Source organism: Labrus bergylta, chromosome 18 (genome assembly GCF_963930695.1).
Source record: "Labrus bergylta chromosome 18, fLabBer1.1, whole genome shotgun sequence".
NCBI classification, from domain to species: Eukaryota; Metazoa; Chordata; class Actinopteri; order Labriformes; family Labridae; genus Labrus; species Labrus bergylta.
The window spans coordinates 6861205-6883034 of record NC_089212.1 but is presented as its reverse complement, the minus strand read 5'-3'; the positions used below and the strand labels follow the sequence as shown (position 1 = coordinate 6883034).

General features: G+C 41.1%; 1 protein-coding gene across 1 annotated transcript in view; it reads right to left on the bottom strand.

The window, feature by feature from the left end:
* gabrr2a (gamma-aminobutyric acid type A receptor subunit rho2a) overlaps positions 1-15297 on the bottom strand; it is a 49770-nt gene extending 34473 nt beyond the window's left edge. Inside the window, exons 1-2 of the mRNA XM_020641270.3 lie at positions 15020-15297; positions 11739-11845 (exon numbers count right to left, since the gene is read on the bottom strand). Coding sequence (XP_020496926.1) covers positions 11739-11845; positions 15020-15141 — 229 coding nt within the window. The 5' untranslated portion in view covers positions 15142-15297. The remainder of the gene's footprint in view (positions 1-11738; positions 11846-15019) is intronic.
* Between the last annotated feature and the right edge of the window lie 6533 nt (positions 15298-21830).

Sequence of the window (21830 nt, the reverse complement as noted above, 5' to 3'; positions counted from 1 at the left end):
ATGTTTGATGTCACGCATCACCCTATGTCGCGACCTCTTATCTCCGTAGAAAGCTAACGGCGTCACATGTGACCTCTTCTCATCTCATCTCTCATCTATCTCATCTGAATGCAAAGCACACTGGGTGCTTGAGTGGAGGTAAGATTTACACAGATTTGAACCACTTTGCATCACTTATGTATACAGTCTGTAATCCACAGAGATTAGCAGAGACGCTAAATGCTAGATTAGAGTCACCAAAGCTTTTCAAACGAGGGGCCGTGGAGTCCACTGTGTGTTTGGGATTACTCTTCACTTATACCGCAACAATGCATCAAGTGTTACTGTTCTCCTCACGTCAAGGATAAATGCTCGTCTGCTCTCACAGTGAACTCATCAACCACTGCTCGGCGTTTTCAATATTAAGATATTCATCGAGGAAAAGGAGAACGGCTCTCAAAGGGGAGCTCGCTCTGTTTTGTCTCCTTATTTCTAACACTCATCTCTTGTGCACAATCTCATCTTTAATATCAGAATGGACCCTAATGAGTTTAAGATATGATGTACTTTTTCATGGTGACAACGTTGCATCAATAATACAAACAGCAGCAAAAGGAATAGCTGAATGCAGGAGAAATGTTGCTGTTGGTTTCTGAATGTTGAGACAGGAGTGAGCATCTCTGATTTATCCCAGCAGTCTGCTGTGATTATTCAGGATACCCAGAGCAGCACTTTGCATAGTTTAAACATTTCGGGGGAAAAAGAAAACCAGGTATTTTTCTTTAACTAGGACAGGTAGCTTGTTGCCAAGAGATACACCAGCTAATGAGATGTTAGAGCAGAGAAAGAAGTCTTTGTACTATTTATTTTAGATGTTACTACAAAAACATTTTAAATAGGCATTATGCTGTCTACATATTGGCATGCATCCTGAACTCCTGTATGACATTAGTGGAATTACAAATGTACAAACATCTACACACCATGGAAGTGACAATCAGCAGATCTCGAAGATGGAGAATGAACTATTCCAGGACTCTATCTTTCATTAACACAGACTATAGTTCCTTGTTATGAATATTTAATTTTCCCCTGAGACAACTGCTGCAAAAACAAGTTAAGCACTTGTGCTTTATGTGGACGGTGCATAGATAAATTGTGTTGTGAAAGTATAATCTTAGTTATCATTCAAATTCATGACTTCATTTATTGTTATTATTGATCCTCAGCTGGCGTTTAGGTGTACCTTTGATTTATGTGACAGTGACGACATCATCGTCAGCGGCCAGCGAGTGAGCAAGTAGTGTCCGATAGTGTTGGAGTCAAGACCACACTAACCAAGACCAAGACATGAATGAGACCAGAAAGCTCCGAGACCAAGACAAGACCAAGACAGTTAGGGATCGAGACCGAGTCAAGACCAAGACAAGACCAAGGCAGGGCGAGACCGAGACAAGACCAAGACAGTTAGGGATCGATACCAAGACCAAGACAAGACCAAGGCAGTTGAGTTTAAAGTCCAGTGAAGGATCGTGGTTGGCTTTGTGTCTTAAGGAATCTGAATAACTAAAAAACTTTATAAAGGTCAGACATGGATATCCTCAGGTTTATAATGTTCATCACAAGTGTGGTTCATCATCAAGAGATTGATTGAACGTAAGTGAATTTAAATGAAAACTAACGGGTTATTAAATCATTAGACGTTATGACAGATCCGTCTGTAAAGGGTTAAAACTGAGCTGATGAGCAGAGAAGAGCAGACAGCGCTGCAGGCTGAACTCTAAAAATATATTAAACAGTTACAGTCAAACTGAAGTTAATCTACATTTAAACATCCTGCAGCTGGACTCATAGCTTACTGTTTGTAGGTCATCAGCTCATTGAGACTGAAGTTGATTAATTTTTTCCTCAACATGAGGTAACCACTGCACAGTGTGCAGCCCCATCATCAGATCATGTAATAAACACAATCTGAGTCACTGCTGTCATTTCAAAGCCTTGATTACCTATTGTAAAAAAAAAAACTATAACTGCTGTTATTTTTTTGCATCCGTTCAATTGAGGGTGCAGAAATTTAAAATGCGAGTGCAATGCGTGCTTCTGCACCCTCGTAGAACCGAGACTAATTTGAAGGGAAATGTCTATTTCATGATCACTGCAGAATATTAACTGTCAATGCAATTTCCTGTTTTACATCTATCATGCGCACGTATGTAGAATATTAAATTCCAACATGATTAAACTGTTTAATTCGGTCTACACACAACTGGCTGCATTGTGTTGGTGTGATGACAAACAGAGTCATGGATACAGAATACAATGTGGGCATCTCCCTGAATGTTTCTCAAACCGATCTCTGAAGATAGAAACTGTAGATCCACAGGTGGATGTGATGTATCTCACTGACGATCAGAGAGAAAAACAAACAAACACCTGCAGCAGATGTTGGCTAACAGGAACAATTCATGTTTCCTCTAAATAACTGATACTTGATTTATTACCTGCATGCATCATTTCTGCAGGAGACGATAAACTTTAAGGACAGGTTGTGTTTGAGCCGTGAGCGTTCTTCTGCAGGAACAGGAAATTAAAGTGCCACATGTATGAATGGTGTTCAGTGATTCTGCCCGCAGCACTGTTTCCGTTTATTCACACAAACACAGCTGATGGATTCATGTCTCCTCCGACTCTGTAATTCAATCACACAAGAGATGTTATCAAACTGTTCTTTTTTTCTAACACATTTAACAAAGTGTCAGAATTCAAACAGCCCTGAAGGTAGAAACAGCGACAGAATAACTTACTGTTCACGGTGCATGCAGGTAAGCTACATTTAACTTAAAGCTTAGAACCCAAATGATTCATCACAGCAGAGATGATAAAACTATTTCTGCTGCATGCTCACAATCATTAGTGATGTGAAGATGTCGTCTTACATCAGGAGAACACGATTTGTCATTCAGAGCATCTCCACAGAACTTCAGCAAATCAACAAATCATGGTTTGTTGTTGCACATAAAAAAAATGCTGCTCTGTAATTTGCTGATGTTTACATTTTGGATAGTTGCCTCAAAGTTGTCCCTTTTTAAAAAAAAACATAATGCAAAGTTCTGGCAGCACTTCATGTTCTCTTACGTTTTAGAAGAAGTTGCTCTCCTTGGCTATGTAATTTGTCAGAAGGACTTCTATTCTTTATCTAATGTGGCACATCTCCTTTGGTTCTTCTATCTATCCATCATCTATACTGCTTTTCCCATTTGAGGTCGTGGAGGGCTGGGGCCAATCCCAGCACAACGGCTCCTGTGCTTTTGAATCAAAAATAGCAGTTTAAGCTTCATCTTACTGATTTGAGGACATGGCCGCATGTCCAAAAGGTTTCCTGTTCCTTAAGACTTTTGCAATCTGATAATTGCAAATAATTGTACAACCATTTTGAAGAAGTTGGAAATAATTGCCCATGTAAAGTCCAATATTCTCTCTTTTAGCTGCTGTCTGGTCTCATCCTGAGATAATTATGCCTTAGATGTTGTTGAAGATTTATCCCTTTAGCTGCTGAATGTTCCAGTGTATTCCCCAGCAGGTCTCTGTGACATGTCTGTCTGCTCTTAACGGCTGAGCAGACGGTGTACAGTCACTTCTGTTTTTTAAAAGGAGTTGATTGCACATCCAACTATCTCATGAAGAAACTATCACATTGAAAAGAAAGAGTCCTGCACACTACTCCTGCTTGACATCACTAATTTAATTGGAAAAATCACAGCCTTGCGGTCCCTCTGAACCTTTGTCAACACACTTGAGGGACCATCAAAAATAATGCTATTTTCAAAAATGTACAGTGCTCTGGCTCTAATAAGTACATGCTAAGAAAAGGAAAAAGCCCCAGAGGATTCCTTACTTTCCTTTTGTTCAGTACAACACACTGGGATAGATATTTAATCCTCATACAAAGTCATCATAATAGACCAGAGTATGAGTGACAAGCTGCTGATGACAGAATTTTCCGTAAATAAAGAACCACTGCTGCACTTTTACAGCCAGCTTTGGACTCCTCTCATTCCCGTGTGTGTTCTCCAGTTGGGACAAAGTGTCATTTGCAGAGTAACAGCTGTCTGATGGCGTAACAGATTGATGCCTGTGCTAATCTAAGCTGTAAACAGGAGGAACCGCTGCCAGCTTAATCTGCTCACCACTGCTGGAGGCAGGCCTTGCCCTGCGGCTATAGGCTAGGCTAGGCTAGGCTAACGCTACAGGCCAGCTGAATTACACACACACACACACACGCTTACTGTAAGCTAAACTACTATCTACTCAAAATTAAGCCGACATCACCAGATGTTATTTGGGTGCTACTGACCCAACGTCCAAAAAAAAAAGAGAAGAGAAAGCGGAAACAGAAACTGATGATTGACACCCAGAGAGGATAATAATAACATCTTCAAATCTCTGCTCGTGCCACAAAAGTCACTCAGCTGTGCAGAAATGTAAAAGAAAAGGGCTTGATCCTGCTTGACAACATAAAGCAGCCGCGATGGATCTAACTCAATGAACTGTTAGAGTTAGCTTTGCTAGTTGTGACAGGCGTCATACAATCTTATAATTAAATCAGCTCACTTCTGACTTCAAACTAGCAGCAGCGGCGGCAGTCACAGATGTTTGGCAGATATCAGCCCACGTTACTTTAGGACGTGCGGGGGATGACATTCAACCCCTTCATTTTTAGTATGAGTTTTTAAAAGCCTCTGTTTTGGCTGTCTGTGCTCTTAAGAGAGATGCATCAATGGTACGTTAACCTTTTCATCATGCAGGACTAAAAGGCGAGGCGCGGCGCGGCAGCAGAGCTCCCACGATGCAGCGTGGAGTCACTCTAAAAGACAGAAAGCGGTGAGACTTTCCCCTTAAGAAAGAAAATACTGAACTTTGTCGGTGGAAGTTCTTTTAGGGGCGCACATTCCTCAAGGTCGAGATTTATGCATATGATTTCACAAAAAGCACATTGAGTCCTTTGGCCTTTCATCGCACACTTTACAGTAAAGGCAGAAGAAGAATCTGATTCAATCAACACTATGCAATGGAATAAACAGATTATATGACATCTAACAAATTTAGCTCTGAAGATGTACAGTATATGTTGCCATTCTATTTTGTTACTGAAAGTAGATGTGCTTAGTGGAGATAGAAAGGGCGCACAAACTTTAGGCCACCCCATGCATAAGTCAGTGCCCCAGTTCAACCGCCCCAAAGTCAAAAGAGTCTGGACACGGCCCTGGTGCTCACAGTGTAGGGTCTGAGCACTCACACTATACATGTAAAATCCTTTAAAACAAATGAAAAAATCAAATCAGGGTAATCAACATGTTTCATGTAGTTAAAGCAGGTATTGTGGGTAAATCTGTCAACACTGATATCACGCCCTGCAGACGTCTGAAGGCAGCAGGACACACGTGTTTACATCTCTGCAGCTTCTGACTCAAGAGAGAAGAAGCATTAGAGAGCAGTGCTGTCACTCACTCACATTAATTGTATTCATCGTCATTAAATTATACTAAACCAACACCTGGCTGCTACAGAATAAACACACACCTGTGCACACATCACACTGATCAATTAAAACTTATTTGTGTGACGTTTGTTTTCCAACAGATGTTACTTGACCTCACCTGTCGTCTGTGTCATCGTCTCTTATTGAACTTTCTTTATAAAAAAACTTGCATTTTAAATTCTGCTGTCGGGTAAATTATAAATATTATAAGTGAGAGGCAGCACATTGATGTAGGGATCTGATTTAAACCCACACTCAGCTTCTTCTCCACAATCATCATGTCTCAGAGAAGCAATTTTTTCTATTTACTGAGCAGTCTTCTTTGTGCTTCCCTGTGATTGGCGCGTTGTACCACGGCGATGAGTTGTCAGCCGGTGATGTGGAGTACTTAATAATCATTCTCTGATCTATTTCAGAGATCTAAAACTGTTCTTGTTTTGCACTTGTCCCATTAAAGTATGTCACAGTCAGCAGCTCCTGTCAACCCTTACATCGCTGCAGTGGAAATAGATCCGCTGAGGAGACGTTGGAATTTATACAATACAACCTATACCAAGAAAATGTACAGTACGTAACCCGTGCAGGAATGAGATTAGAAGCTCAGAAGGCCATGGACTGTACTTACAAATTGCACAATGTTGGCGTCCCGGTGAGTGAATTCACATTGCATTACAGCGTTGTGGAAGCGTGACAAGCCCAGCATGCAGGCACACAGCGGGACGACTCTCCATCCCTTGTTGTCACACATTGCACGAGACCTATCGGGGGCATTAGAATCCCGCCTTCAAATGGCAATCTGTAATCATTTAACGGCTGCAATTGGTGTGGAAAAACAACGCCTGTTGGGTTTTTTTTTTTATGCTTCACACCTCGAAAATCTGCACAACTAGAGTTTATGCATGTTTTGTAAATTCTGCTGAAGGCCAGGATTCAATTCCATAGTACGTACAAGAACAAAACCATAACATGATCTCAGTGAAAGAGAGAGAGAGAGGGAGACATCACACTGACTCCATCTACACATCAAAACTCAGATTAACCACAAGTATCCAGATAAGATGCCACGTCTATGATGACTTTCTAAAAAATAATTGGAAAAGAATTATGCAAACAAGAAACTCCTGTTTTCAGATCTCCGCCGTCCATGATGCCCACACACAGTCACAACATTTACACAAAAGCTGTTTGTATGTATCGCCATAATATCATCAACAACATAAATGTACATTTGTCAGAGGTCAGAGCTGTAAACTCCTTTAAGCTCTGACTTCTGACCTCACAACCAAGCTTATGCGCTTTGTCACCCTGTTTTACACCACATGTAACAAAAAGACTTAATCAGCAGACGTACATAGTGCAGCTAAGACTTCCAGAGGCTCTGGTTTATATTTAAAATCATTTTAAATAGGATGCTCTAAAAATCTCCCCTGTGTCGTCGTTTAATATCTCATATTGATGACTGAAGCTTTTAGGTCAAATGGAAGAAGATTTAAAAACTGTGTCTATGTTGTGTTTGGATTTCTCCCGACATCAGACATATAGACGTCTGTTAAATAAACCTGTGTGCCTTTAAGGGTAGGGTGGAGGTTATATTAACGTAATAGGCTGCGTGAAACAACCTCCACCCCTGACTTTATGACCTCCAGTAAATCCGCAGCGCTGCTAAGCCCCCCTCCTATATTTTCTGAAAAGCACACAGAGCTTTGGTGTATGGTTAACAGATCATAACATGAGTCCCTCTGCAGCGCATACATCCAGTGATCCGACTGATGGGCTTTCTCCCTCTTCCCCTTCAGCGTGGATTATCAACGAGCTTAATGTGTTATCTTACTCTGGATTAAGAGCAAAAAATACACCCCACACGGAAATCCAACCAAAAGAGAAATAAGCAAAACTAGTGGTAGACCGGAGGTTATGACATTAACGTAACCACGGGAAAAAAGGAACTACGGATCAAGATGTGAATGCAAACAGCTAAAGGGAACTGAAAGTGAATTGTTTGATGTCAGAAGGTGGATATCGTCCACTGGGTCATCAGGGTTTTTTTTTTTAAAAGTGAAACGAGACAATCACTGTGACTACACGCTGCTGTCTTTGCGGTGTCTTAGCTACGCTGCGCATGAATTGGCAAAATAGCACGCCATCAATGCAATTATAAAACTGTACAGTATGCAATCATTTTCTGACCTTAATGTATTAATTCTGACAGCCCTAATTCAAAGCTAAGTTGTAATAAATCTTGCTCTTTATCACAATGTTTTTTTCTCACGATCCAAACGTGCTATTACAAGAAACTAAGTATCGGCAGGAGAAGACTGGCTAACTTCTTACAATACAAAGGTTGTGACTTAAAATATGGCAAGTTACTGCAAAACAATTCAGATACTTTAATCCATGTTTAGGAAAATTATAGAATTAATAACATGTACATGTGCAAAAATCAGTTATACTCAGATTCTACAGAGGTAAAAAGTCAAGAATTGGCATTCACAGACTTGAAATGTTTACATTGTTCTGAAAGGAAGAATGTGCAACATTTTACACAAAGTTATCAGAAATCAAGACTATCCTGTGTAAAAGTGTCTCTGAGTCATGACTGTCTACAATGAGTGAGAAGCTCGAGTCCCGCTGGCTGTGTTGTTGTCAGAGCCGTGTTTACATGGACGGGACGGCCCTGAATATAAAGCTGTTTTAGGGTGCTAACTCTACAATGCAGGCAGCAGGTGTTTGCAGCTTGAGCCGGAAACAATTTTGTCCGCGGCTTGTGCTTAATGGTGCTTCATTATGGTGCGTTCTTACTGATAACTCCATTGTGTGAATGTGAGTGGAGAGAGGTTGGAGGTGTGTCTCTGGAGGAGAGTGGAGGCTTCAGTATGGAGGAGGCGTGGCCAAACTGAAGTTTGTTTTGGTTTCATGCTGGTGCTCAAGGGCGACATCTACTGGATCAAAAAGTTGTACATTCTTCCTTTAAGTATGTCATAAAAATACAGTGTTTCTAAAAACTATCAACATTCAGAAGACAAGAAAAGTGATACACAAGCTGAAGTCCATGCACCATTACTCGCTTCGACTCTTCGCCACAAAAATGACAAATAAAGGCATTTCTTGTCCCCTGACACAGACGCACGCTGTCACCAACAACAGCCATTACAATTACTGATGGTGTTGTAGCTCGTAAAGAGGCATCTGTGTTCATCCGAGTCTGTTTCGTAACAAGCTTAAAAAATCCTCAAGGGAGCTTTAAAGTATTACTCAATATGAAAATGAGAGTTTGAGCGCACGAGGAGGCGTCGGCCCTTTGTAGGGACACAGGTTGCAGGATGAGACTCTTTATAATACCTCCAGCTTAGAAGGCTGCTCGGAATCCAAGCAGCTCCTGAGCTATTTATAGTCCCCCCTCCACCCCTCCCACTGTGACCTCCCGCTGCATGATCTGCCTTCCTCTGAAGTACCATCCCTCTCAGGGAGGAGAGGCGACCTCGCAAAACGACCGTTTCATCTCATTCTCAATAACTTCACAGTGAGAAGATTCAAAGATTCATTCCTTCTCCATTTGTTTCAGAGCAGAGGTGTGGGTGTTAAAAAAACAGCACCCAAATGTCTCCCTCAAAGCTCTGTGGACTTCTGAGCAGACGCGATGCGACTGCTCAGAAGAGAAACAAGAGGCGCACACTTCTGAGCGTATCAGCGAAGACTGAGCCTTGGGCTACTTTTTGAAGCATCTCTATCATTAAACATCTCTATGTGTAGATTAAGCACCGAGCCTTGAAGAGATGTGAAGGCATGCAGATTAAACAAAGAGTGTATGAAACATGGTGCAAGCACAGAGCAACGCCAGTGGGATTTTTAAAAGATTTGTAAATTGGAGAATCAGTTTCAAAAACTTGTACATCTATCGCACTGAGAAATCATAAAAACACAAATCAGGAGATTAGTGACATTGTCAGTCTGAATTAAAACTCTTTATATCTGTCGGTATGATTGCAGGGGATGGAGAAGGATAAATGTGGATGATGGACAGTAGGCTGGAGAAGCTCCCGGCTTTGAGGACAGTTGGGACAGTGGCAGTCAAAGATTCAAAAAGAATGTGAAGAATTTCTGTTTGCAGGGGACGAGGAGGAAAAACTAAATTGTTTGGTCCCTCAGACGGCACTGCTTTAAAAACAGACACGACTGTTGTGGACGTCACTTCCAGAAGACGTTGTGTCTGGGAGCACAGTTCATCGCTGCATTCACAAACGTAAGCTGAAACTCTACCACGCAAAGAAAAAACATTGTAGAAACCAGATCCAGAAGTGTTGCTGTCTCCTCTGGGCTCAAAGTCATTTAAGATGGACTGAGGTAAAGTGGACAAATGTCCCTTTTTATGACGAGTCACAAATTGTGATTCTGATGTGAAATATTGGACGCTGCATCATCGGGGCTAAAGCGGAGAGGGATGGGGGTGCATTACACAATGTCCCAACTGCTTTGGTAACAGGGTTATGTATGAGGTCAGTAAAACACACTCTTCTTTCTGTCATCTCTGTCCTCACTCATGTTCAGGCATCACGTCCATAAAGTGTTAAAGGAGCACTCAAACAATTAACACAGTGAGGTCAGTTCACTTGTCTGGAGGAAAACACCTCGACCTGTCTGTATAAAGTCTCCTGTGGCGTAACTTGTTCTTTTTTACAGGTCAAAGAACAACTCCTGAACGAAGAGAAAATAGATCTTTTGGGCTCAAAATTGCCAATATTTGACAGGAACTATGTGGTAGATCTAATTCAAACAAGGCAGTAAAGAATAATTTATAGACAATTTATTTTTCTATTTTTCAAAGAAGTGTCTTAACCCTGCTTTGCTTCCTCTGGCCAGCAGGGGGCAATTTCACTGGTTGCAAAGGAAGTCAGACTGTTTACAAGTCTATGAGAAAATGATCCAACTTGGGGGGGGTTCAACTTGTATCCATCCATTGATCTCATTGATCTGAAATGAGAAATGAGACGGCTTGGCCTACAAAGAACTCCTGTTTGCATCACCAGCTGTCCCCGTCCTCACCTATGTTTCTAAGCACTGCCTCTGTTGCCTAACCACCGACAGCTGTACCAGAACTAGCTAACATAAGTAATGTCACACAACTTAATGAAGGCTCCTATTTTCAGTCTGCCAGCTTGTTTGAAATGGGGGGCGATGAATCTTGGGAAGTGTTGGCCCATGAAGGACGCAGCAGATGGATCCTTCGTTGGCCGGGAAAATTAGGACGCATTTGAAGGAGCCTTAGACACGCCGCTTAGACACGACTTCAAATGTAGCCCCTCAATAATTGGGACAGTCTATATTCTGATGATAGACGCCATAAAAAAGCATTATGGGAAGAATCCAGGAAGTACAGGTCAGGTTATACTGGCCTCTGCTTGACTGATGGAACTCATTTCATGTGTCTCTGATGAGTTTCAACCTCAAGGACGAGTGAATCTATTTGGATTGAGGCCAATTTCAATGATATTTGATCCATTTTGTATACAGACCCACCACACACCTCAACTTTTGCTCTAAAAAACCCCAGAAACATTCATCCTAAAATGCCTAAGAAAACCAATCAAGTTGCAATGTGGATAAAAAGTTCCACATCTGAGTTTGTCTGCAGCATGCAATTATCAGTAAAACCTTTTATCCCCAGCAGAATGATGAGGCATACATGGGGACAATGTCCACTGATTGAACACAAGGGGCGCCATTCTTTTAGAAAGCGGAGAAAAAAAAAACAGATGTGAAGAACATCCCTCTAGGGGTGTTCTGAGAGATAGGGTTTTCAAGAATGGGATGGACAGATGAACTCACATATGGGCCGACGGATGAAAAACATTGAAAACATAACGCCTCAGGCAACAGCTGGATCTGGTACAGAGACATTAAAATGAACTTCTAAAATCTGATGAATAATAGACTTAGAGGGGATGACAAAATTAGAAACAGTCAGTGATAAGAAGCTTTCTGTCTCTATCAGCATGAGAGTGAATCAAACTCTGCTTATTCCCTTTTTCGAAAGCTTTTCATCACATTTGATCTTTTCAGGCCCTTACAGAGTTTTGTGTCCCCGTGTGTCTGTGATCATGATGAAATGTGTGTGTGTGTGTGTGTGTGTGTGTGTGTGTGTGTGTGTGTGTGTGTGTGTGTGTGTGTGTGTGTGTGACAGTAAAATATCTGTAAAACTATCAGGGGAGCACTCCCCACCTACCTCCAAACGCTGGCCTCATGGTGAAGTCATGATCGTCTACTTTGAGCAGGTGCTCCGTCTTCATTTTGCGAGACTTGGTCACATCTGGAGGCTTCTTTGCCAACGAGCTAGAAGAGATCAAATAGACATATGTCAGGGGGGGAGTCTGCAGAAAGACTGGGTTTAGTTTGGAAGAGATAAAAAGTGATGTAGCAGAACTGGAGGATCTTCTTCTTTTAGCTGCACGATTGTACACAGAGCAATACAGAATCAACAGCATGGCATGCTCTAAACTTTGCAAACAGAGTATCACAACGACGGTCCAGGCATCGTTGTCTACAAAAGAATTCAGCGGAAGTCAAAAATATCCGCTGAAAGCATTTCTCAATAACAGAATGTAAAAGTAATTTACTATCGTGGGATTAATAAAGGATATCTTTTTCTTCTTAAACTGAACCGACCTCGAAATGAAAATCAGTAAAATCTGTTCTCTGTTAAAAACTAGTGACTCACAGATCCTATTCTTACACAGAGTGTCAGGAGTCCAACTGACAGTCACTGATTGTACAGAAACTTTGATTTCCCTGCATTTTACGAGCAAAACATGTCAGCCTTTATAGGAGTTAAGTGTGCAGCCATGAACGACCTATAGTTAAGGTTTTGTATTAAAAGCACACATCATTTAAGCTGTTTTTTTCCTTTCATGGTTAAGAAAATGCAAATACATTTAGGATATTTCAAGGCTAAAACTGGCTCCCAGGCTGCACACATTCCCCTCCCTCAAACTGTGTTTGTGTCTTTGTTGGAACACAATCATCAGCAGTGAGGTTGTGTGATGCTTGTGAATCTAATTAGACCTCACACTGGGTTAAATCAACTCTCATTCATCACAGCATGCATGTTCTCTGCCAGCCAGCAGAAAAGACGAGATAAATGTTTTGCCCCCACTGACCTCGTGTCCATTTGCTATTTTATAAACCCTGGAGCGCAGAACATGTTGTGCGTCAGAAATATCTTGACTCATATTTTAAAGGGAAACCTTTAAACTCCAAATGTGGATCAGTGAGACTGACTTACAGCTGCACTCTGACCGTCGAGTCAGAGAGGAGGAGGTTGTTTCAAGTTGGGTGCCATCTTGGATAAATGTCTCCCACCCACCTCCTCAATGTGCTGGTGCATATTCAGTGCTGAACTCGTTCCCCCACGATGCACCACAGAAGTCATTCCTGCCTGACCCTTGACTATTTCACCCTGACTGCAGTCCAAACTCCTCCATCATTCATTATTTATTATTTATTCAAACTGTGCTAAGGGTAATATCTTACTGTTTAATGCCGCACTTTTTGTACATAACTACTTGAATAATCAGAGCTTTTCATACATTGCTTTATTTCTTCCAAACACTTGTCTCGTTATTGCTCTATTCTTATTTAGATTTCCACCCATCCATCCAGCAGGAGAAGTAAATCAAGACTTCCCTCTCTTCAGCAATGTTTTCCAGCTCCTTCTGGGGAATTCAGCATCGGCCCCAGGCCAGACGGGATATATAATCCCTCCAGCCAACCCTGCGTCTCCTCCCAGTTGGACGTGCCTGGAAAACCTCCAAAGGGAGACATCCAGGAGGCATCCTGAACCACCTCAGCTGGCTCCTTTGGATGCCAAAGAGTAGCGACTCTACTCCAAGCTCCTCACCCTCTCTCTAAGGCTGAGCCCTGACACCCTCCAGAGGAAAGTCATTTAGGCTGCTTGAATCTGCAATCTTTTTCTTTTGGTCATGACAAATTTCTTTTTTTTTAAAAAATATTTATAAAAGATAAATAAACACATTTCCTCCAATAAAGCATTTCTAATTTGGATGGTAGCATTCAGATTCTAATTCTTTATAAAAATGGGAATGAAGTGTGTTTCTTTAGAAATGTTTGAGAGTAAAAAGATTTTTTTTATTTATTTATACAAAGCAAATAAACACTCTCACAGCAGGGTGCTGCGAGCAACAAAGATGGCAGGATAGAGGCGGAGCAACATGTATGAACTCTATTTTCCATATATGGTCTGGCAACAAAAAAAACTGACCATATTTGGCTCATATCGCTCTTTCCAAACCCAACACAGTTGTAGCAGATGGCTGTTCAGCATCAGTCTGGTTCTGCTCGAGGTCTCTGCAGTTTGAAAGTCAGATTTGTCTTTCAACTGTTATTTTAAATGTTACTTAGTGGTGACCTCATGGTGGATCAAATAAAGAGTCTAGGCCTGCTCTTTTTGTAAAGTAAGTTGCATTTTTGCTCATTCATCCACCCTGACCTCCGCCCTTCTTTAGAAGCTCATGCTGCTCCTCCTGACAGACACCTGTCATACCTCACACCACCACTAGAGGTCTTTGTCTGATTAGACAGCTGCTGAGCTTTTCTGGAGGAGACAGTTTGTCAAAGAGTCCTCCAGAGCCACACACTGTCTGATGAGCTGCTCAGTGTCCTGCAGGCAGCTTCACCTCCTGCAGAGCGCATGTGTGGGTGTGTGTGTGTGTGTGTGTGTGTGTGTGTGTGTGTGTGTGTGTGTGTGTGTGTGTGTGTGTGTGTGTGTGTGTGTGTGTGTGTGTGTGTGGGCGAATGTCTGCTGCAGCACTCAGAGGTTTCCTAAATTCAGTTTATGCAGATATTTGCCTCATTTGAACCATTTAAAATGAATATTTGAGGATTGTCCATTAATTCAACATGAGTAATAATGAGCACATTTGTTAATCAGAGTGTTAAAATACAAACTGTTGCATGCCTTTCCACATAGGCTAGTGCAATAAACCCAAAGAGATTGCCACACCTCATTCCTGCAGCACACAAAGTTCAGGCTTCAAACGTGATTTATGTATGACAGTAACATGCTGAATGAAGGAATTATTTTCTATCAAGGAAGTTTTAGTAAAGACTCCTTGTACCATTTTGGTCAATCACACCCTTCACCAAACATCCACAATTCATCTTTGACTTTTTGCAGGTGAGATTTTATCTCCTCTTTAACTTCTGAAACTTTTGTTAGCCTGTCATCTACTCTAACTCTATTTTTCATTCAGAAAAAAAATGAAATCTGAGTAATGTGATTATTTCCACTCTTCAAAATTAAAAAAAAAATATTTCAGTGAATCCCATGTCACAGATCATGCTCCAAATTGCCGGCTGTTATTCTGTCTGGTTCCTGGAAAATATTGTGTATAATGAAAGTAGAATTTGAGGTGTTTTATTGAAAATTTGAGCATTTCTCTCTTTCTCCATGTGTTTAAAAATCATGTATTTATTGTAGTTTCCACTTACGTGCCGTGCTTTTGGGTCTCCACAGTCCCGGTCCATCTCTTCACCCGGTGTCCGTGCTTCCTACACTCCCCGCTAACGAGCAGACACAGAAGTAAAATCAGAGGTTTGGTCACATAAGGCATCCTGACGGCGTAAATCCACAGGTGAGTCCCGTAAAAGTGTCCTTCAGTCGATTCATTCCAGCAGCGCTCAGCCGGCAGCGCATCATGCTCAGCAGTGGAGGAGGAGGAGGAGATGATGGAGGAGGAGGAGGAGGTGGAGGTGGAGGGAGGCGTCCGCGGTCATGGCATCAGTCCGCCGCGCAAGGCTGATGGAGAGGAATGTGCGCGCGCGATCATACTCCAGTCTGCATCCTCACGAGAGAGAGGGAGCGGGGGAGAGAGAGAGAGAGAGAGGGAGAGAGGAAGGGGGGAGAGAGAGAGAGAGAGGGAGAGAGAGAACGAACATCTGTAGCCTGCATGCTCCGAGGGGGGGAGACACACACACACACACACACACACACACACACACACACACACACACACACACACACACAGGGATTATTTGCAGCCTGGCGCGTGGCACAAGAGAGGCAGATTATTTCTCGCCGTTGTAAATAAAAACCTCATCACAGGATACACGTTTCACTCCACTCAGCGACATGCTGCTGCACTTTTAAGGCAACCATTCATTCAACAAATCACAGAGAGGAGTTGTATCTGCAGCCTCAGATTTATGATACCAGCTGATCTGATGTCTAAAAGTCAATATTTATGTGGTTTCCACTTTCTGTACAGTCAGTATCTAATTAACATTATGTATTTGAATGGGGCGCCTAGCGGTTATGTCACATGCCCATGATGTCGTCCTCATCGATCGCCATGGGTTCGAATCCAACCTCAGCCCTTTGCTGCATGTCATTCCATCAGCTGCCCTATCTGATAAATATATATTTTATGTCCCACTCCAGACTCACTAAAATAAAATTCAGTTAATGTTTATTCTTAAACAAAGTGTATGGGGTTAATGGCTGCCTATAAATAAATAAATGGTAAAACGCTTGCAGTAACAAACTGAGGTGGTGGGTTTAACTGTAAAAGACTTTCTTCCCGAGTTGGGTCCTGGCACACCCCAACTTAATCCCGACCTCTTTATCCCGACCTCCCTTGAGTCCCTTGAGTCAAAGATCTGCTCTTTAAATCGCTTTAGTCCCGGCCCCACCAGAGGGAATCAATTAACTGCTCGCCATTGACTTTGAAGAGCATGAAGGTGTTTCCTCGTTGCTTTCTTCCCCTAACAAAAAACAGAAAAATGTCGAAAAAAAGCTGCTGTGTCGGGGGTAAAAAAGTGTTTCAAAGTATCCCTTTATGAACACCTGATCGGAAAAACAGAAGCTTTAAGAAGGCAAAATCTGTCACTGATAAATCGGGAGGCATCAGGAGGAAGAATGTGACAACCATATCCCTGACACTCAGAATCTGAGGTTGAAGCTAAAATATGCACGGCCTGCCTGCTTTTGACCTTAGTGTGGTTAAATGATGATGTTACCTGCTGGTTCCATCAGAAAGCTGTAAATGTCAGAGTACTTAACCTCTGTCCATGAAGTGGGCTCATTTAATTTCAGTAAAGCCATCCAAGGAGAGAAGACACAGAGACAGAGCAACAGTACTGAGTTTGAAATAAACTCTCTGTTTGCTACTTCTTAGCTTTTCAGTGCAGATTCTTCTCCTCTCCATTTTGCATGTTTTCAGTAAAAAACAAATACGGATCTGTCCCTATGACCTGTCGTCAAGCTGCCGTATGTAGTCACTCAGTATGTTTGCAGTGCACAATGTTACGAAGAGTCGATTCAACTGAATTTTTAAAATAAATGAAAACATGTTTGTCTGACTTTAATTGTTTTTAGTTGAATTTCTGGAAGTCATACTGAAACACCTGTTGAATGCAGTTGGGGCTCGATTTCCTCTTTTCATGAACACACCTCAATCTGTCCCAAGCTGGCCTAAAGGTGTTCTGAGCATGCTCCACAACCGGGCTTTGACCCAGAAGATGAACAGCCTGGTTGTCTGCCTTGGCAAATGTAAAGTACAGTATGTATGAATTGTACAAAGTTGTTTCTCCACAATTTCCCAGTTTGGGATCAATAAAGTAAATCTATCTAAAACGGTCCATGTTCTCACCATTAGAGATGCAACCAGTTTGTAGTTTGCTCACTTTGTTCTGTCGATTGTTTGGTAAGTAGGCCGAAAGAAGGCCCAATAGTAACTAGTGAAGTGTCTGATGTAACTAGGACAGAGATAATATAAGTTTACAACGGGTGCGTCTTGTGATAGTATCTGAAGGAGATTTAGGAGTCCCCTCAGGTGGAATGTTTAAATTGAGGTATTGTATAGGAGTAGTGCCACATGTGGTTGTGTAACGTGATGTTTTATGACCCATGACGAAAAGCGGATGTTTGGATGCATATAAGCAATTGTCTCTGTGTGTTCGAGAGAGATCATTATTGGCTTCTTGATCCTCCTGGTCAGACGTGACCAGTGATTCTGTTTCTTGCTTAAATAAAATTATACTCTTTGAAAGCAAGTCAGTCTCAACGGCGAATTTCTTCATCATCAAACATATCAACAACAAGGAAATCCACATCAATTTTGGCGTCACGAACAGGATCAGTTGGGGCCTTCTGCAGGGGACCACAGCTTGTTTATTATTTCCATCACTTCGTAAGTGTTTCTTTCTTTTTTTTTTCTGCACATATTGCGGAGCTGTTTCTGTCGTCTATCGGCAATTTTGGCCGCACTGTCAAAGAACTGAAGTGCAATGATGTGTTGATGTTGGAGTAATTCTCCGTCTAAATTGGGGTTTATTGAGTTAAAAAGTATATAGATAAAGGGGAATAAAATAAAGAAGAGATAAATAAGAGAAGAAGAGATAAAAAGTTGAAAGGTAATGATAGCATAAGCGCAACTAGTAACGAGACCAGTTAGCTAAAAAACTATGCAAGTTTAACAAGGACAGGGCCCGTATCCTCTTAACAGTAAGTCATGTGTAAATTAGACACTGAAGTGAAAGTTGGCTTTAAGAAGTAGTCAAATTTGAGTAAAAATAAAACAAAGGGGATCCCTGGCCAGGGTATTTGAATAGATGATAAACGTATAATGTAGGAAAATAAAAGAGAAGAAATAAAGATGAGAAGTGTAAAGATGAGAAGTAAAAAGATGAAAAGTGAAGATAAGGAATAAAGATAAGAGTTTTGAGAAAAGTGGGAAAAAAAGCGCTGAGTAAAGGAAAAAGTGTGCATTGAAGCATGCAGTGTGAAGTAATTTGTTAAAAGACAATTTGTTAAAAGTTTGACAGAAGTAAAATATTTGATAGAGGAAAATTATAAATGAGTCGACTTCAAAATCTGAACTGAAGTGTGTGTGGCTGTTGAAGGGCTCTGTCTCTGTCTGTGTCTTGTCTCTTGTGTTGTGATTTGGATGGTTTTGAGAGGTCTGTGTGGTGTGAAGATGTGTATTTGATCCGGAAATGTTCTTGTATATGTGTGATTGATAAATAGAATAGATGTATTATTAAATAGGCATATATAGCAGGTGATTGGTTAAAAGGCGATTTAGTAACTTATAAGAGGGGACATTTTTGCTTCATCAGTGATAAAAAACATGAGCCTTTGTTTCAGAGGACTTTTACTTATCTGATCTTCATCAGTGTTAAAAACCTATGAGCCCTTTGTTTCAGGGGACTTTATATATTAAATTTGATAAAAATCTATGAGCCCCTCAGAGGATGTTTGTTTAATCTGATAAATACACATGAGCCTAATAAAGGACGTTTATACATAGCATAAGTGTATATAGTATCTGTTTTTAAGAAGTGGAGAGACCAGCGAGGATAGTCTGTACCCATTCAGGTAGCAAGATTAGAGAAAAGAACAGAAAAATTCCTGATAAAGTTTAGAACTGCCGGCTGATTGGAGTGTGAACTTCTCTTTCTGTCTGTTTGTGCGTATGTGTGTGTTCACATTAAAATAGGTGGAGAGAATATATTTTCTATTTGGCTGTTGATTGGGAGGATATTGTGCTGATTTCTGTGTGTGCATAGACTCTGTGCACAGGGGTGGAGCAGTGATCTTAAAAGTGTGTGTGTTCTGTGCTAGTATATTACCACCCTCTAGGAAATCAACACATTCTGTTTTATTTAATGTCCAATAACTAAGTTTAGCTGAAACATCATATAACAAGACGAAGTTACAAAAGATAATTAGACACTAACTTTATGAACATCCATTGTGAGTAACCCAGTCAGCTCTAGAAACCAGATTCAAAACGGTTCTTTGTGATGCCATTATTTTGCTTTTCTTATTGCCTTACGCCTTAGTCTCTTTATTTCCGGTCTTCACATAAAATGTGCTTTTATTTAGAAAAACTGCAAAGGGAACTTCTGCTACATCGTAAAGTTATGGGAGTAAATACATACAGCTAAAATAACAACCAAGAGGAGAAAATGTTACACTTATGCTGTTTTGTGAGGTGGATTTATCTTAAAAACCTCGGTTTGGGTGACTTACTCTCTTTCAGAAGGATGCTACATGCAGCATGTTTCCATGTATGAGCTCTGAGCTCTGACTCAGTGATGAGTGACAGGAGGATTAAATGCAAATGTAACCTTACTGTGCTTCAACTGTAATCAAATAGATATGATTGGCTTAGTTGTCACTTAATAAATCTTACTTGACCGATAAGTTTTCTTTTAATGACTCCACTAGTAAAAAGTGTACATTTTAGTGAAAGTAGGGGTGTCACAGCACCCACAACACCCACGGGTGAGATGCGCCTGTCTGTGCATTAAATGCACTAGGTTTGGACCATAGGGTTTGGAGACGATGTTAACCCTTTGACAGCCAGGTTAGACTGGAAGCCCTTGCTAAAATTAGGAGGCGGGTCCAAGAGGCGTTGCCTCACATAGAAAGCCAATTAGATTACTCCTTTTGAAGAGGAGTGGAGAGAGAGCCCTTCCTCCTCTCTCTTCTCTCTGTGGGACACAGAGGGAAGGAAAACACACCCCCAGTAGGGAGACAGCCTTTGCAATAGATAAAAAAATATATAGATAAAGATTACAGATAATGTGTGCATATTTTACTGAATTGTTATTGCATTGTCTATATGGATTCAGAGTGATTAAACTTTTGTTTTGTTTTCTTTCTGTTTTCTCTGTTTCTCTCTACTATGCTGTGTGAGAGCTAAAGGGAAGACAGACAGATGGATTGTGTCTGAACTGGATCAGTAAAAAAGGCAGATGAGAGGATACCTGGGGGTACTTCACAAACACTGGAAGCTTGCGGATGACAGCATGTAGGGATCCTGAATCCAGCTTGATCAAGGCCAGTGCGGTTTTATCCACAAACTCTTTCAACAAACACCTGAACTTTTCTATCTGTGTATACACATTTTTTATAGTCAACATCTTTGATACATGCTTAGTCTGTTTTCACATAGAGGCTTACATTGTTTCTTCTATGTATCACATTACAATTATATAGGAGGAAGTCTTGGCAACAGACTGACTAATTGAAGCATTTGGTCAATAATGGAGTATTTTTGATTTGATTGATCATTTATGGAAAAGTTGATTTGATTCAAATGCAGTTGAGTGCTGTGAATGCTGGTTTCATTGTCTGAGTATGGTCTAGCTTGACCTGGGCTATTTTGAGATGGAACATTGACATTATTTCCATAATTTTAAGATAAATAAGTGTGATTAGATGCACTAGGTGATAAACAAGTGCTTTTGCTTTTATAGTAAGAAGGCTTTGGTCTCCTTTGGGGTTGGCAAATTCATTCACTTTAAAGTGTGGTAACAGTACTTTCTAAATAGTTTGACTTACAATACGAGGAACTAAGAGGGTCATTGTAATGTCAAAGATGGACACCAAAATTACAAAAGCAATCACTTCTGTTGATGTAGTACAGAAGACTAATCCTCTTGTTAAAGATATTCCAAAAATATCAGAAAAATGGAGTAAGCGTTGGCCTGACATTGACCAGCCTTGGCCAGTAGAGGGGACTTTGAACCCGGATGTGATTAAAACAATACAGGTGCTTGTGTCTACATATAAGGTAAATCAGATGAAAGGCAAAAAGGGGAAATAGACGTATGGAGAAAAGACAAACTGAACTTGGCATTCTGCAGTTGTTTGAAAATGAGGGACAGAAATTGTTAGAAGCTGCAAGAGAAAAAAGGAACAGAAGTATGCAAGAAATAAAGAAAAATGATAAGGCAGTGGGAAAGTTAATGGAGAAGGTTAACACACCCTTCTCACATACTGCCTTAGTAAAGAAGCGCCCGCCTTATGAGAAGGAAGTGAAGTTTACTGATGTTTATCCTCAGCTCCCAGGGATTAGACAGGAGGGCAACTATCACGTCACAGATGAGAGTGATAGTGATGGAGACTCAGAGAGAGAAGGTCCTACATATCTTCACCAGCTAGCAGCCGATGCAGGGGTGGAAGATGATGGATGCAGGATTTTAAGAGAGATTGAGAGGTCTATAAATAGATGCCTTGTGAACATAAGTGAATCTACCAGTCCAGAAGAAACAGGACCAGGAGACTCTTAGAAAACTTAACCAACTACAGCTGGTTGATAATAAGAAGGAGATGAAACAAGCTGTGGTTATGCAAAGTCAGCATCAACCAAATCAATTACCACCACAGCCGCAGCATGACCAGATCCAGTTTCAGCTATCTCAGCTGTTATCCATGATCCCCAATGCACCTTTTCCACAGTCAGTTTTTGACCAACCACAGATAGGAAGTTTAGAAAGAGGCAGAGGAGGA